Source organism: Typopeltis vanoorti, chromosome 22 (assembly GCF_054136105.1).
Source record: "Typopeltis vanoorti isolate ZY-2024b chromosome 22, IOZ_Tvanoo_1.0, whole genome shotgun sequence".
In the NCBI taxonomy this organism is placed as follows: Eukaryota; Metazoa; Arthropoda; class Arachnida; order Uropygi; family Thelyphonidae; genus Typopeltis; species Typopeltis vanoorti.
The window spans coordinates 48,546,464-48,564,454 of record NC_143570.1 but is presented as its reverse complement, the minus strand read 5'-3'; the positions used below and the strand labels follow the sequence as shown (position 1 = coordinate 48,564,454).

General features: G+C 34.6%; 1 protein-coding gene across 1 annotated transcript in view; it reads right to left on the bottom strand.

The window, feature by feature from the left end:
• Positions 1–14,095, bottom strand: part of LOC150094405 (uncharacterized) — a 184,784-nt gene extending 170,689 nt beyond the window's left edge. Inside the window, exon 1 of the mRNA XM_090412461.1 lies at positions 13,813–14,095. Coding sequence (XP_090268587.1) covers positions 13,813–14,095 — 283 coding nt within the window. The remainder of the gene's footprint in view (positions 1–13,812) is intronic.
• Positions 14,096–17,991: the final 3,896 nt, after the last annotated feature.

Genomic DNA, 17,991 nt, shown 5'->3' with positions numbered 1-17,991 from the left:
GCTCCATCCATTTCAAGTAATTGGAAGTAACATGTTACCTCCATCCCATGTAACATTACTCAGCCTCCAACCTTTTTTCTCCTCCCTGCCCCATAGCTGACGGGAGTTCAAGGTGTTTCGTTTCCACTTCAGATAGTTTTAAAAGAACAGTCAAAAAAGAATTAAAAAATGGCTTTAATTAAAAGTTCGTTTCCCGGAAGTATTTCCGCACATGATAGAAAGAGCGGAACATGCAAAAGCACCTTCACGGAAACTTTCACCTTTTGCCGTAAGTATCAAAGACGTGAATGTTTTGTCTTTTTTTTTATTTTTTTTATTTATTTATTTCATTCACTTTCTCCCCGGGCAGCACCGGGCTTATTTAATTTCTCTTACTACGAATCCACTCGCACGTGCATGGAAACAACACCGAAACGCTGGACTGTGTTACGCAAGCTTGTGTGTCGGCTTCGACTTCCACAGAGGTGAACTACCTCAAACTGCTTGGCGACTGGAAGGAAGAACCGAGTGATTGATACTCTTTCAGGAGATACACACTTTTTTTTTTCCTTTTAATCGTTAAAAGTTTCACGTAAAGGTCGCTGTTTGATCCTCCTATATGATTCATGGAAATTTAGCTTCCTGTTAGAAAATCGGCTGCAGGTCGCTTGAGTATGATCATGGGCGCGCAGGCCATATGTGCAATGTGTGTGACGCACATAGGCGCCAGGATAGTAAAGGCGCCAAAGAGAAGGAAATACTTAAAAAAAAAAACGTTTTTTTAAAAAGATTTTTTTATTGCAGTGGGGGGGGCGCCAGGTAAAGTTTTGCACACAGGCGCCCTGAGTATGATGCAAGTTTTTTTTTCAAAGATAAAGTAAAAATCATTAGGATCATATCCCATATTATTCAGGTAGATAGCGCCAGAAACCACACTGTTGACTGTGTATCACAGATAACTCCGCCAAATCTTCCTTGTTTGACCGACGTTTTCCCAGATTCATGGGTGGACAGGAAATATCAAAGGAGACAAAATTATTCACGTTTGTATACTTTCCACATTTCAAAGAATATTTTAACCACATTCTAGTACATAATGCTATTAATAATCTAACAGAAGAATACTCTGAGTATATTATTTACACTTGGGAAAGCATTAAGCTTGATAATTCCTTTTCCTTTCAAGAATTCTAATTAACCTAGTGTCCCGAAATTGGCACCTAGGAGTAAAGATGTCCAACAATCCCACTTTTCACCTTACGAACACAAATCACGGATTCTTAAACTTACACAATAACTCATACCTTAATTATCACATGAAATACTGTTTATTATAATCATACTAAATGATGGGTAAATTGCTTACATTAGCACCATGGTCGGATTGAGTATTTTTTATAATTATTTTTATTCATTTTATATATATTTTGTAGTTTAAATTCTATACCTAATCAGTAAACCCTGGTCTAAAGACCAAATATGGAACATTTTCGAGTCCATCCGGGTCCATGAATTATTCCATAATAAACTGGAAACTAGGGAATCTTTGTACTGCTGAATTAAAATCTGTTGCCTCCTATAAAACAAATTCAGGCTTGGTAGTAGAGACGCTAATGAACTCTTCCGACTTTAGAGACTCAATAAAAGGCGTTCGAATATCCCATAATTCTCGGAGCGTCCTTCCTTAATGTGGTAGTGGCAATTTTATTTCCCAAAAGTGCCTCGACTTTTAAATGTCACGAGCGTATTTCAGTCGCCTTTATAAGATACGCAAACAACCTGCTGGTGTTATACGAATGCAACAATTTAAATTTCATAATACGAAATGCGAGATATTGAACGCTAACTGAGCAATCGAGGTCTGTTTCTCTAGCTCGCATGGGCTTTATAATGCGTTACCTAACGTGCATGTTCATATTTCAAGGGATAACTAGATAAGAGGCCAGCCAGCGCTGTAACTTATATGTCACGAAGCCAGACCAGTTTGTCCAAGTTATTGTCAGAATTGAATAACGGGAACGTGTCGCTATAATCTTCCCACTTTCTGGATACATTGAGTTAATTATAACCCATCATATATATTTTTAATCTATTGCGAACTCCTACAGCAGGCAGTGCGGAAGCCATCCCTATGTTTTTATTTTTTTAAGAAAAGAATTAATTTTAAAGTACTCAGTCTCTGGAGTAAACTCAAACATTTGTAGTTTGTTCTTAGGTATATGTTTATTCTTATTTTAAGACATTTTAGGTATTCACCTAAGTGCTAAAGAAATGTCTTGAAAATATTAAGCGCAGAAGAAATAAATATTGACAATAAAATGAAATAAAAACTGGAAATACATGTTAATCGCTTTCCCGTTGAAGAAAATATATATTTAGTCCAATTATTTGCAACAACATTAACGAAACATTTTTAAGTTATACCCATTTAGAATATGTTGTTATTTATATTACCTTCTTTATTCGAAGATGTAATATTTCCAAAATATCTGATTGAATGTTTATATCTACTTAATATATTTATGTCCAGTCCCATTCAATAAGGATACTGAATTCTTCTCCTTGGATAATTACAAACTTTCATACGAATTTGCCACTGATGCCCTTCATCTTGTTTCCCCAAAATTAGAAACCTCATACAGTTCAATACTTCTTAAGTACGCAGCGCCATCTATATGTTTTAATTAAATATCACTTTAAATATTCCTTAACCGGAAAATATTTTATGATGTTTCATTAAGTTTACTATTTTAAATAACTTATTAAAATTTAGATGTTTCTATCTCGGTATGGTTTTTACTGCGCCTCACTTGATTATCTAACAGACCTAGGTAGAGTCTTATTTGTAAGAAAATGTTTTGTCAAATTAAAAAGGTTTATTTAACCAGTTTTGAACAGATTTAAGCTTTAAAAACCTTATAAAGTCGAAACAGCGTTAAAAGGCGTAATATACAGAAATTGGTAGAATAAGGGATAAAGATTATCCCTTATAATGCATTTAAAAAAAAAAATTCCCTCATTCGCAATCCTATATGGCGAGTTACTTAGCAAATAAGTGTAATTTCCGTGTCATTCCGATGACACACAGATGGAAAATATATGAGATGAGACATCACTAAAATTTAATTTACTTTGTTGTTTAATATCAGGACAAATAGTTTGTACTTATTACATCTTCAGGTATATATCAAAACGCATAGTTAGTTCAAACAGTCAAGGTTTGATATGATGCCAACAAATACGCTATTATGTAAGCATTTTAGTTATTCAAAAATATTCACCTGTGTGTGTGCTTTCTTTGCATAGCAGGTAGACCATAGATTGGGATCATTTAGACTGATTATGTGCTTTCTTTGCATAGCAGGTAGACCATAGATTGGGATCATTTAGACTGATTATGTGCTTTCTTTGCATAGCAGGTAGACCATAGATTGGGTTCATTTAGACTGATTAATTACAAGATTGATATTTCAAGTGCATCAAGTCTAGCATAATCTCAATCTTCTAACAATGTACAATTTCTAATGCACTGCAGATAACTTGATGTCTCTTAGTAGTAGAGTTATTACTTTTTTTTTGCGGAGTTTTGTTTTTTGTCACTGTAAATGGTTAAAGGGATACTAGAACTGGGGGTGAACGACTAATTCTATTATGATTTTATAGACGGTTATTACTGGTGAGTATTGAAAAATCCATTCAATAGTTAAAAGAATGTTAACGTGGGTAGAATTTGTTCATTGCAGAATACCCTTTCAAAACAATGTGGGCCCTCCTAAACTGAACTTCAGGCATGGTTGCAGTAACATTAGGCTGTGGTACAATTATCTCTGTCGAGTAAATGGTATGCAGCTTCAAGGAATCCGGTATTACTAAACCAGGTTTCATTTACATTGAGGGCATTCAACATGCCTACTTTTGAAAAGTAAAAAAAATAATTTCGCTACATAAGGAAAAAAAATCCGAAAATTACCGAGTAGTTTGGATAAAATGTGACACTTTAAGCAACTAAACGAGGTGTCGATTTGCTTGTATATCAGTCTGTTCAACCCAATGTGTTTTAATCTCGGAAGTCAGAGCTATCCCTAATGGAAACACCACTCAGGGTTTCCGTGTAAATATATAAAGGAGACAATCGATAGAAGAGCATAGAAATAAGGCTAACAAAGGATTCGCTGTAAAAGTACATTGCGAATTCTGACATTACAGATGGAAAAACTGTCCGCATCAGGAGTGACTGTTGATTAATAATAAAAGAATTCGTCTACAGGATATTTTCTTAGACGATGAAAATAATGTTCTTTCGGTATTTATTGTTAAATCAGCAGTTAGAAAACTGAAGGAAATGACAATGATAGACAATTCAGAGAGAGGAGGAACATTATAAAATAGGTTTAACTGCAATAAATCGAAAAAATTGCCAGTAAGTAACAAATTAAAGAATGAAGTGAAATAATGAAAATTTTTTTTGTTTAAAAAAATATTTTAAACAACAGTAAGGGGGAAAAAAATATATTTTACATCTTGGAGTGTTCGCTTTATTTATCAATATAGATGACGGGCGTTTATTTCCCCATTTATTAAGAACAGTGTATTAAACGTCAGCTGTGCGAATTAAAAACATACACAACACATTCAGATTATTTTATTACATGTATGGAATTACAGGTTTTCGAATATTTTCACGTCGAACCACCCGTGGTTTATAAAGTGATGTTCAGAATGCGCACTTCTTTCGATCTTTTGGCTTGGTGCTGCCAGGTACACATTTTTCCTGCTGAGAATAGCACATTTGACTTAGGCACGACATTAAGTCATATAATTGCTTCAGCAGTTATGCGAGCCGTATTCTGTCAGCAAGTTGCTAGCAATAAATTTAGAAATCAAACACCTCAAATTGTCACTAAGCTCACAGCTTGCTACAGTTGCCAATATTTAATGTAAAACTTTAAAATCATGTTGGTTGAATAAATTAAAAGTTGAAATTCTGGATTCTTTTATAGCTTCAAAATTTAAAAGCCCTAAATTCGGATTCCAAATATTCCAAATATGAGATTTCTTTTAGTTCCAAGATTCGGAATTTCAGCATGGAATACAAGATACTTATTTCGAATTTCTATTAAGAAAATCAGTGTAGCTGTGGTTTCATAATTATTTATGAAACCACAGCCCTGTGTAATTGTGTCGACCTCGTTTCTTTCTTCTGTCGTAAAGGTGACATTTTATGATAATACCTGGGAAGTTAATAAATATTCGTTGCAAATAAAGGATACCAGACAAAATCTGAACAGTTCTCCGACCATTCATCACCCTTAGCTTTCATGGTAAGACGGAAGTGTGCAGAGATAAGGCAACCGAAAAGATAGCATAATAGTTCTTTGTATCAATGGAATGCACTTGAATTTATTAGAAGGTTGAAAATGGAACCGCGAAGAAGATTTGGTGATTTTTTTGCTTCCAGATCTGTCGTAGTTTATAACGAGGAATAAAAGCGTGCGAGAAATACTCTCTGCGTTTCTACTTTAGATTAACTGCATCGTATACTCTAATTACTGCTTACAGAACAGCACACACTCGTCGAATTGCACCACTCGAGGAACTACATAAACGCAATTTTTGTATAACGATCCTCTAGCAGGCTGTGTTTAAAACTACAGTTCTAGGTTTGTCTGACAAAGAGCAGACACGAAATTTTTGTCATTTTTATTCAAGTTTTCAGTTAATTACTATGGTAACCACGCAACAATACAGCTATTCAGTTTGATTTCAGCTACACATTTAAGAATACGCGCAATCGAATTGTTTTCAATGCGTTGTAAGCACACTAGTTTTCATTGTTTGAAAAAAAAAAAAAAAAAAGTGTTTTAATTCTATAATCTTTTTGTTTAGATAACTTTATTCTTTTCATATAAAGTATTAATTTAATTTTTTTCTTACATTTCAAGAAATTAAAAATGGTTCACGAGTATCAAAGCTTTTACATTATTCAGTAATTTAATTTTTTTCGCTCTTTGATTGGTTAAAGAAGTATCGTTTAATATGCCACCTTAAGACATGCATAATAAACTTGATTATATTTAGTCTATTTCAGATGATCATTAAGGCTTAAAAAATATTTTCTGCTGGGAGGGGAATTACGAATTTATAAGCATCGAGAGTATTTAAATACTTTGTACTTTAAGATATCGATCTTAATTCCTGATGCTTTCTCTTTAATTAATTTTATTAAATTACTGTGAACACTAATAAAAATTAATGAATTAGTTAATGAAAAACCAAGTGTAACTCCTAATACTGATAATGAACTGAAACGGGATAAAAATCTGCACTTTAATTAATGAGGATTCAGAGTGAAACAAAACAAGATTAAACATTGAAGAGAAAAAGGCCACTGCTAAAATAAAAAAAAAGTTTCAGAGAATCATGAAAGTGATGCTTTTTGTAATGGATTTCTTGTATTTAGTTATTCCAGCAAATTGAATCTAGAGTTACTTTTTTAGGTGTTATTTACCATTTTATGTTATTTTTGCAATCAGTTATTCTCCCCTTCTGATTTTGACACAAAACTGGCTGATTTTAACCGGAGTTCTTACATGCATACACAACTCTGGTTTAATTTTATTTTATATGGCTCCAGCCAACAAAAGATTAGTAACCTATAATACCATGATGATTAGTTTTATTACATTAGTACTGTGAGGGTTGTTTTCTTCTATCTTAACGTATTCTGGAAATCCTGCTCTAGACAAACATTAAACTTTTTTCAAGTCCTTTAAAGGCCTCCAATAAGCTCAGACCGGCCATCTATATAATCATTACTTCGTTCGTACGATGTCCAGCTTTTCGAAGCGGATTTAGAGGCAGAATTAAAAAGGTAATGGTTTGTGTATTAAATTTTGGCTATGTATGTGACGCGTATATTTTTTCCCCAGAGCGAGTGTTTCCAAACGTTTTTCGAATTAAAAGAGTTTTCGCCGGAGGAGTTATCTCCATGTGTTTTTAAATTGACGTTTCCTTTGCAGATAGAAAATCGAAATCTCAACCGGGACTAACAAACTTACCCTAGTTAAATAAAGCTTAGAAATGTTCTTGTATACTTTAAGATATGAAACTCAGTGTTGTGAAAAATGAAGCGTGTAGATCGATTGTGAAAGTTCCACTTGAATCAACAGTTTTCACTCCTGTTATTTCCCGATTCTCCTTTTAGTGGATAAAATAGGGCATTTACATTAGTAACCGTTAACGATATTCTCATACACACAAGAGAAAGGATGAAAAAGTTCAAAAGATTCTGCAAGCACGTAAGTGAGATTTTATAAACTTCGTTTTCTTTATCAGGTTAATCTGAAAATTGAAGAAGGGAGGTTATCACAAAGAATGGATTTTTTAAAATAAAGTAATACCAATTTAAAGAAATGAGCGGTTGTCTATCAACAAGAAATACCAAACTTCTCACTGAGATGTTTGTGCTTTTCGTGCCAATCAGAACACAGAAGATGTTCTGATGGGCACCTTTTAAAGGACCAAAATACTGCATTAAAACCATTCATCTTTTATGTTTCACAGACATGAGCGACTTTGGAACAAGTTAGACTAAGCCTTGGAAATATGATTACATCCCAATAAAGAGGGTGCGCGTAGTAATGATCTAATTAGGACATTTATTGGCCAATAGGGAAGAAAGTCCCATAAAATGGTGTATTTACTACCCTCCAGTGTCGTTACAGCCGTTCAATAAAGCACAGCGGTATTGCAGTTAAGAGACTGGAGCAAAGAAAATGATCTCATCGGAATCCTCTTTCCCCCTCCATCTTTGCTAATGAAAGGAGGATTTACTGAGGCAAAGTAACCATAGAAACCTAGAAAAATCAGGGCTCTAGTCAATGACTATCCTCTATTCAAACGATGTCGAGTGCTTGCTAGAACAGCGTGGACAAGATTGAAGGAAATTAAAAGTTTGTTTAATCTTAAAACTTTTCCTATTTGGAGTCATGCTTTTACTGTTCAATCTCGGAGAATGGATGCGCTCACACAGGAGTGGTAATAGCAAGATGGCACGATTGCTTTTTATTTAATGTCCGATAGCACATTGTATTCTGCTCGGCGTTATTTATTGTTTCTTGTTTGGTAAAGAAAACAACAATCTCAACATGTTTGAAGCATATTTTAATCTCCCTTTCTGTGTGATGCTACGCTTGCCTCCCTCTCATTAGAATTTCGTGTTATTAATCGTGGAGAGTTGGCTGGTAAGATAGGTTATGCTTGTAGCAGATTTGTTTTGATGTTTAAGATGTTGACGTTATGAAAATGGAAGCGACATCCCACCCCTTAAGAGTGTTCTCTGAAAATAAAGAAATTTATTAGTGAATAAAAAAAAATCTGGTCCACTTCTTTACATGCTGATTTTCAGGAAAATACGAGCCCCATGATTTCTTTTTTTTTATTTTTTTTATTTATTAAAGTAACACTTATTAGCATTAAAAAGTCGAAAAATAAGTTTCACTGGAAACATGGAAAATAAAGGACAACTGCAGCTTAACAGTAGAAGTATTTCTCATTACCAAAACTTAATTTCAATCCAACAGGAATAGAATTCGAGATCTTCCTAGAGCGAAATATAAAGATCAGTTTGAGGAAGAAAGTTGTCTTCTCCGATTTGCATGCCATGGGAAAAGTAAAAAACAGTTTTCCAGAGGGGCAGTAGGAATCCTGCCACCTCACTATGAAACTAATTAGCTTAGCATCATTTGAAAACTTCTTATAAACAACATCAGGCCCTTCCATTCGGAATTCGAAGTTGAAACTTGCCAACAAGAGGCCGTCGCCGTATGGAAATTATGCATTTCACAAATACGGAATGCGTCCATTAGATTCGTTTTAAAAGTTCGTACACGTCGTTTCGAATAGCTGGCCGTCTGGATTTATTATTTTAATATTGAAATTCCGTATTTCGAATTACCAGCAAAATCATTGAGTCATTTGAATTTTTATTATTTCAACAGAACCAACCACAGGAGCGCTAAGGCACACATATTACTGAAACTCTATAGTGCGCTAACTCAGCTGTGAAATTTAATAAACTTTTGCAATAAAAAAAAAAAGATACAGGAAAAGTGTTTTTACGCAAAATATATTTTTAAGAATGAGATGCAAGCAAAGTGGCCTGTATTTTTTGAGGTTCAGGATGATGATTCGTATTATTCCTATGTTACCTTTATTACAAAGCTTTGTCGGTGAGAATACTAGTGTATTAAATTATTTAATAGATGTGAACTATTTTCTACTATCGTTTGATATTTTTGCGTTATGTGTTTGATTTCCTGTGATTTTTCATGAGTTTTGATGTTTAATCTCAGCAATACGCAAAACCTTATAAAAAATAGCGCCATGCGAATGATTTTACCATGAAAATCATTCGTAACTTTTGTAATTTTCATAAAATGAAAGTTACAAAAATAACCGAACATTTATTTTTCGCAAAGAGAAGAAGGTAAAATGACTTTGCACTTACAGGCAACTGCAAGTCGAGAACAGATAATGGCTGTTCAATAAAAGGATTGTTAAGTTTATGATAAGTATTCCATCTAAATAATACTTTACCTTCTATTGCACGGAAGTTACAAGACTGACAACACTTCTTATCCTCCTCCCTTAATATAAAATCTCTTTTATCTTACATAGGAGACCTGTTACTAATGATAAATCGCATGGAACAGTAGATGGGAAGCAGTTTCACCACTGTTTATATTAAATTTTACTTTTAGTTATTTTATTATTCACTTAAGTAAGATCCGCTCTTATAGGTAAATCCAAATCCTGCGTTTCAGAAAGGCCGTCAATCAGAACAAATTAAATAGAAACAAATCTGCTAACAGATGTCCGCTTGTCAACTTCCCACAGACAGATGAAGCCGAATATTTTGTAAGTTCTGCTAACATAAATCTCCCTCGGCCAACTATTTCAGAAACTTTCTAAGTAAGGGGTGGTGCAACTTTCATCTTGAAAGGCTTCTCCGATTCCCTAAAGACGGAGGGTGCTCTGAGCGTTGGAAACACGACTCTTTCACCACAGGAAGTAGACCGTGTATGCCAGCTCCTAGACTGTCAGTTCGTTTCACGCTAGTCGGTCCGGTTTCCTTGACAACCGGCGTGTATTTGTTACACCATCCAACTTTGTGGTTGATAGAGTCGAAGATACGCGTCGGACGAACCGACAAAGGCTCATCTGACGGCAAATGACATGTGACATGCTTTCCTTTCATTTTCCATCGAGACTTGCCACGGAAAGCTTCCATTTCGGTTGGCAACTGAGGAGTATTTGAAGATTGCCGTTCTCTCCCTTACGTTCTTTTCTTTTACATTTCCTGAAGACGAACTCATCATTGAATAGAATAGCATCGCAATTCCTTAGAGCCATCCTTTCATCATTCTGCGATGTCCGATATGGAAACCTCTCGTAGAAGGGTTCGGATAATAACATTAGACAAGCCAGGTGAATCTTAGCTCACACTAAGAAAGCTTCTATTTTATTGTCACCATTCAGAGAGATCGTCTCATTACACATGAAGACTGTGAACCTTTAATGAGTGTGTTAAAAACAAAAAGTGTATTATAAATTTCAGTTGGGTGGAGTGCCGGCCATGAGTCCTTAAGCTTCACGAACCTTCAAGGTTCTTAGCTGTAAGCACCACAGTTCCCCATTTTTTCCTATCCTTAACCAACTCCTTCCAGTTTTGCAGCTTCAGCTCTTTTATGTCCATTTCAATGTTATCCATCCATCTTCTGCAGGGTCTTCCTCTAGGACGTCTTCCATTTGGATGATGTGAAAAGGTTCTCCTCACTAGCCTGTTATCCTCCATTCTTTCCTGGCGACCTAAACATCTCATTCGACTAGCTCTGATTTCATTTATTATTAGTAACTTCTTATAATAGTTCATAGAGTTCTTTATTCGTTCTCCTTCTCCATTCATTTTTCACAAGAGCTTTAACCGAATCAAATATTTTTAAGATTTTGTTCTAACCTACATTGAGCTGTATATCTCAACGTAGATCATGAGTCCTACACTGAGATATATACAGCTTTCAAAACGGCATCGTTTATTATGAAGAAATTTGACTAAGGGATAGACTGGGGGAAATAAGATAAATGTCACTGAAAAGGAAATGTTTTCTCCGCAATCATGAAGACAGATACAAAAGGATTAAGATGCTTATGCTTTCTTAAAGCAAAAATTATTTTAGCCGTTTTTCTCTTATACTAGTTCTTTCTAACTCTGTTAATTGACTATGAATCACTCTCACTAATGAAACAATATTTGCATGCATACTAAATATTTCACCCATTATGGTGTTAGCAAGATCTTAATATGCGGCCCATGTGCAGAATCAAGTAATTTATCTACACTACGCATGTCACTGTTAAGATGGCATTCTTCCAATTACGTTTCCATAATATGTCTGCAGCAGTACACAAACACTGCTTAGAGTACCAAAATTAAATTTGCTATCATGTTGAAAGAACTATTTGTATTAACCATACATACATTTTTGCACAGTTAAAAAATTTTCTTAATTTTAGAACAGTATTTTTCTTTTACAAATTTCCATATATAATTGTCTGAGGGTCGAAATGAAGCATCTGGAAAACGTGAAAAATTTTTTCTTCATCAATAGCGATCAAAAACGACATGCATTTCACATATTTCTCTAAAAATCAAATAAAAGTATACACGCATACTGCTAAAAGAAATTCTAATAGTTATTGTCTAGGGGAAAATGAATATGTAGAATGACCTGTGCGAAGTAGCAAGTTTCTGATTTAGTATAAAAGACGAACTTTGTGTTATCTGTTCAATGCTTAGATGTCAATTTAAATGTTTTACTGACAGATCAAAAAGGTATAATAAAAATTTCAGAAATGTACGCTAATAAAAATATGTATAAATATTTTGTTAATTAACACATATTTAACAGGCATCTTTTCATGACATTAAAGTCAATCCAAAAGATTGGTTTAGTTGAAATAAGGATCCAAACAGCTGAAGGCTATGCTGCAAGAGGAGTATCAGACATATTGTTATCTGACTGGTTCGTCCGTTTATCCAAAATAAAAATAAACTGAATTTCTGATAGAAGGAATCCTGCCAACTTTGTATGAGACCGGCGAACTATTCCCCAGTTTAAAAGCTCTGGTAAATATTCATTTTAGACTGTAACGGACTCGACCCGATAAAATACACCAAGAATTAGTTAATCTAGAACAATTAATTCATTAAAATTAAGAAAATTACTGGTATAATATTGATACGTTTGTAGTAATTGGTTTAACATTATGAAATATCAGTATGTTAAATGAGTATTCCTTTTAAATGAATACTTGTAGTTGAGAGGGGTTAATATTTGCTAAATGTGTTGAATGCAATTTTTTCGTGCGTAGCGGGAAGATAAAAGTGAAGAGATGGCGTTTCGCGGTTTATGCAAGAGTACAAAGAAATCTTCATATATGACATGATCAGAATTAGGTGATATAACTAATAGATATCCTCCTGGTTTAGGGGTTTGGTTACTCTTCCTGTTCTGGTAAGTGGAGCGATGATGGCTTTTCCATAAGCATCTTCGTATAGCTGAATAATCACAGTCAACATGGGGATTTGAATTCCCTCAAAGACGTGAATACAGGTCAATACCAGGTCTTCTTTTAAAAGCAGGAAAACTGGGGACTCAGTCCATTCCGGTACAGGGGAAGTCGGGTTCTTCAGATTTGCCACAATGACTACGACATCTGTAACAGACACCAGCATGAATGCATAGTGTCACTTTTTTGTTTACTTTAAACCCGTTATATCATCAACAGTATATCTGCCATTCTCCAAGAAATGCGTAAATGAAGTGCATACTTAAATGCTTGCTTTAAAGTTATTTTTTTCTATTTGTCTGAAGATTCGTCAAAAATTTTGGTGATCCGATAATATATTATAAGAAACTTAACCAGCTGAACTGGGAAATGCAGTGGGTTTACTGTGGTTCCTTCCGTATAAAAGGTACTATTTGCTAATCCCGAAAAAGCATTGCTGGTTCCATGTAAGTGATGAAATAAAAACTGGAAATAAGACGCAAGCGATTTTACCCAAATATCAGCTACCCAAGTACCAGTCCATGCGTTATTCTGAGGATTTGTGCCATCGTTTTTCATATCTCTTCTATCAAAAACATTTTCTTCAGACACCAATTCCATAAGCTGTCGCAAGGTAATGCTTTCCTGCAAGTCACGTGGTTATGTGATTTGCTAAAATCCGGCGACCTCCGGACCTATAGAGTGCCGGATTTCGGATGGTTATATATGCTGTGTGTGTGTGTGTGTGTGTGTGTATATATATATATTTTTTTTTTAAACAGAAAATGACTACCTGTTTAGTCCTTTAAAGAAAGAAAATTAAACACTAAATGAAATTTTAATGTTCACCAACTAAATAACGGTTCTACAGAATTTTGGTTCAACTGAATAAAATAGTTCCTCAGAATTTTAATTAATAGAATGTTGATGGTGGTGACAACACATCTGGTTGACTTGAAGTTAATGGCAGTGGATTATCAAGTGTGGACACCACTGCTGCTTCTTCCTGCTTCCTAGCTATTTTCTTGAATATATCGTGCAGTGTCTGCTGCTTCATATATTTGAGTCTTTCTCTAATAAGTTTATCTTGGAGCAAATAAACATTCATGATTTCTTGTTCACTTACAAAACTTCGTTGCTCTAGTCCAGCCAGCAGTTCAATTGTCAACGTAATTAACCTGTCAATAGAGATTCTTTCTCTCACATCTTACTCATTTACCTCACTGCTTTCATCTTCATCACTACCTGTAGAGGCATTTCTCTCCAGACTTTTAACCATATCTACAATTTCAGAATCAGTGTAATGATGAACTGTAGGCACATTATTATCGACATTCATCCATTCCGTTAAAACATCTTCATTTATCCTTGATGAAAGCTCCTTGGCATCATGATTAGTTACATCTTTAACATAAGCAAGAAGTTCCTGTATAAGCTGCTTTTCTTTGGGAACCCTAAACCCTGCAATATTATTTTCAGTGTCTTCGTTAGAATGAGAAGTAAACATTAAACCTGGCCACAATTTATGTCATCCATTTTTCAGTGTTCATGTTTTCACAGACTTCCACGCATTGACAACACAGTACACTGCACCCTTAATGTTGAATTCTTTTATGAACTTTTGTACTGGGGTGCCTGAATTAACTGAACTCACTAGGCGCCTCATTAACAGGGATCGATACTTACTCTTCATCGAACGTATAATACCATTGTCCTGTGGTCGAATTAGTGATGTGCAGTTGGGTGGGAAGGTAGACAATAAAAACATTATCTTTCACTAGAAGATCGACTTGTGGATGTGCCGAACAATTGTCTAAAATAAGAAGTATCTTCCAATTAGGGTCTAATCCAACCGAGTTACAGTGAGCCCTAGCCTCAGGAACAAAACAGATTTGAAACCAATCCAATGTAATATCATTGGTAACCCACCCCTTCTTATTGGCACGATAATGGACAGGAAGCTGTGTCATACTCTTGAAGGCCCTCGGATGTAAACTTTTTCCGATAACGAACAACGTACATATATGGGTACCCGCCGCATTAGAGCAGCACATTACCGTGACGCGATCCTTCGAAGATTTAAACCCCGATGGCCATTCTGCATCCACACTTGTTAGAGTTCTTTTTGGCGTACATCTCCAAAACAAGGCAGTCTCGTCAGTATTGTACACTTGTTCAGGACTTATATGTTCATCACTAACTAACTTTGCAAATTCATCCACATACGCACTAGCCACATCTTTGTTTACTGAACGTTTTTTCCCACACCGCACAAAACTGTAAGCCACGTTGCGACTTGAAACGATGCAATCAACCTTCTGAATATTCACATTTGTGTTGCAATCCCAGTTCATGAAAAATTTTGGCTTGTTCCTTTAATAAATCACCAAAAATTTCCACACCTTCACTTACACGAAAATTAAACCAGGTTATAAGAACCTGGTCCAGTTCCGAACTTTTTCCCTCCGTTATTGACTTCCTTACAAATATTTGCTTTTTTGATACACTGTCAGAAAAGAACTAACAGTTTTTTTTTCTGTTTTTTAATATCATACACTGTTGAAGAGCCAATGTCGTATGTTTCACAAATGGTTCGCACAGACACGCCGCTATCAAGTTTTTTTTTAGCACTTCCACTTTCTCTCTGCGATCGACAACGCACGATGTTTACGTTTTACGCCACCGCTTTTCTTTGCTGAATCCATAATGGGGCTATACAGCAGCAAATAAATGATAAAATGAGAAGGAATAAGCAGGTTATCGCAATGCTTATCGACTACAGCGCCATCAAAATAAACAGAAAACAGTGGCGCGCCAACGCGGTAAATTTGAAAATGTGCGCTCCAAAATCCATGCCGGAGATCTGAAGGGACCGGATTATCGAATGCCTACCTGTACTGTATTCCAAAATCTGACAAGAATGCAAACGGGAATGCTGCGCGAGTTTGAAAAACAACATTCGTGTCATTTTGTGAAGTATTCAATCTTTCTCAGTAAGCTCATAAAAATTAAAATTAAATTTAACGCGAATATTAGTTACATTAATTAAAAACTTAAATATAAACATCTGAATAACGGACTGTAAGACTTAATTTTCTTATCTTGCTTATAACTGGCTATACTATAGGCCTAATGTCAAACCAATACGAATAACTAACTGAATTGATGTACTTTAGTATGATAATGGTTTTAGTAGATTTTTAAAGATAATTCTCTGTATTTTCAGTTTTCCTTAAATTGTTTTCAGAATAAAATGTTTCAGAAATTTTACTGGTGAAATGTTTAAATTTTTAAAAATCAAGAAAAAAATAAACGTTTAGGATGTATTTATATATATATATATATATATATATATATATAAATAAAAAAAAACTCAGTACGGAGTATATTTGCGGAGAAAGATTTGTTGCTTGAGTCAGTATAAGATGTTATTTGGAGTGGAATATTTTTCACTATAGAGCGTCATCATTCCAGTACTAAGCTACGAATATATACAGTTGCTGTTCATTATTAGTTGTCTTAAATATTAAATCAAGGGATTTTCAATTAGGAATCTTCCCCCTTCGGTCAAACCGTCAACAGTAAGTTTTACTGTGAGGTTTTGCGGTGGTTTGTGGAGAACGTTAAGTCCAAAATAATGGAAAACCCCCGACTGGGTTTTTCACCATGAATTTTTACAGGTCCTGACTTCCAAAATCATGGTCATTCTCCATCCCTCTATTCGCCTGACCCTTCTCCCATGTGGCTTTTTTTCTTTATTCTCCATGAAATTCCTGTTGAAAGGGGTCATTTTGACACGAGTGGGAAGATCCAGGCAGAATCACAGGAAATACTCAACACAGTCATACTTGAGGACCTACAGGATTGCATGGAATCATTTAGAAAACACTACGATCGTTATATAAATGCCCAAGGGGACTACTTTGGAGGAGACTGAATCCTAGGAAAGTAAATTTTTTAAGGTCAGATTTCCAACTTCTGGATACATAAACCGAGTATTATATTAGGAGACAAGTTTTCATCACAAGTATGAGGACGCTGTGAAGATCAAAATGATCTAATGGGGATTTGTACAGGGAAAAAAAATACCAAAAATAATTACTAAAATAGAATGGCATTTCGAAAATACTGTAAATGATGTACAGTTTTTCATGAATTTAGTTTTCCCCAGAAGTGTTAACATATATAACAAATTTTTCCCTATCACTTTGACACATCTCCCGTAAGACATGCATTATTTATGTTATCAAAGAAGGGGTTATTTTTGTCAAACTTCTGGCACTCTTAAAAGATTTAAATAAAGATTTAAAATCATTATCTTTAACACATGGTCATTATTGGATTAAATATTTTTACATTATTCTATATTGTTAAGAGGAAATTAATGTATTAAAATACTGCAATATAATATGTAATATTATTCTTAAATTATAATTAAGTAATTTTATATTAATTATAATTTAATTTCTCTCTGCTTTACCTTCAGCTAAAATTTCTTTACATGCCTTTGCTTACACGTAAGAGATCAAAGACGTTCTTGCATTGCTCTGTGTTAGTCATACTGGGTTCTATTGGAGTAATATACATTGCAGGTTTCATGGGTAATATTAAACTGAAAATTTGGTTTTAATAAATCTCCAAAAGTTGTTTCCCTATGCTTGGGTTAAGCTTCACTCATTCCAGTGCAATGAGCTGGTTACTGTCGTGTATTCGATGCAATGCAAAAAATAAATTATTACCGTTTAGTTATAACAAAATTCTCTTTTGCACTAATTAGAGATTAAGCACTAATTAAGGATTTTTCATACTTAACATAAAAAGAATCGCGCCTGTTAACAAATTTACCCCGTTATTTCTACTAATACGAGAAGTTGGAACCAGTAATGCTCTTTTACAGCTACCGGATATTTTGATTTTGAGTAGTTTGTTTTACGATTTCACATCTTTTTTGATACCTAATTAAAATCGTTTTAGTTTACACGACACAAAAGGTTACTCCGTAGATCAGTTGGTAAGGGCGGCGTCCTTTAGCGTTGAAAAATATACGCTTGATTTTTATTATAGCATATAGTAACATTTATAGAAGTTTTTCAACTAAGTCACCTTTACGAGAAAAATAGTAACTGCAAACCGGTTTCCTCTCATGAGTCATTTAATTTATTAATTCAGGGGGTGCATTCACTTTTGGGTGTGTTCTTGCTTAAGACACAACGTCTGAGAATGAGTAAGTTGCTCGTTATCAGCTCTCGTTAAAGATCTTAACTGCCGTTAACTCCTCTTGTAAATCATTGGGTTTGGAATTCATCGAACATTGTGAAATGCATTAAGTACCAGTTTACTTTTTACATCCAAAGCAACTTTTTCGCATTGGGGAATATTCTCACTTTAATATAATTAAAGATT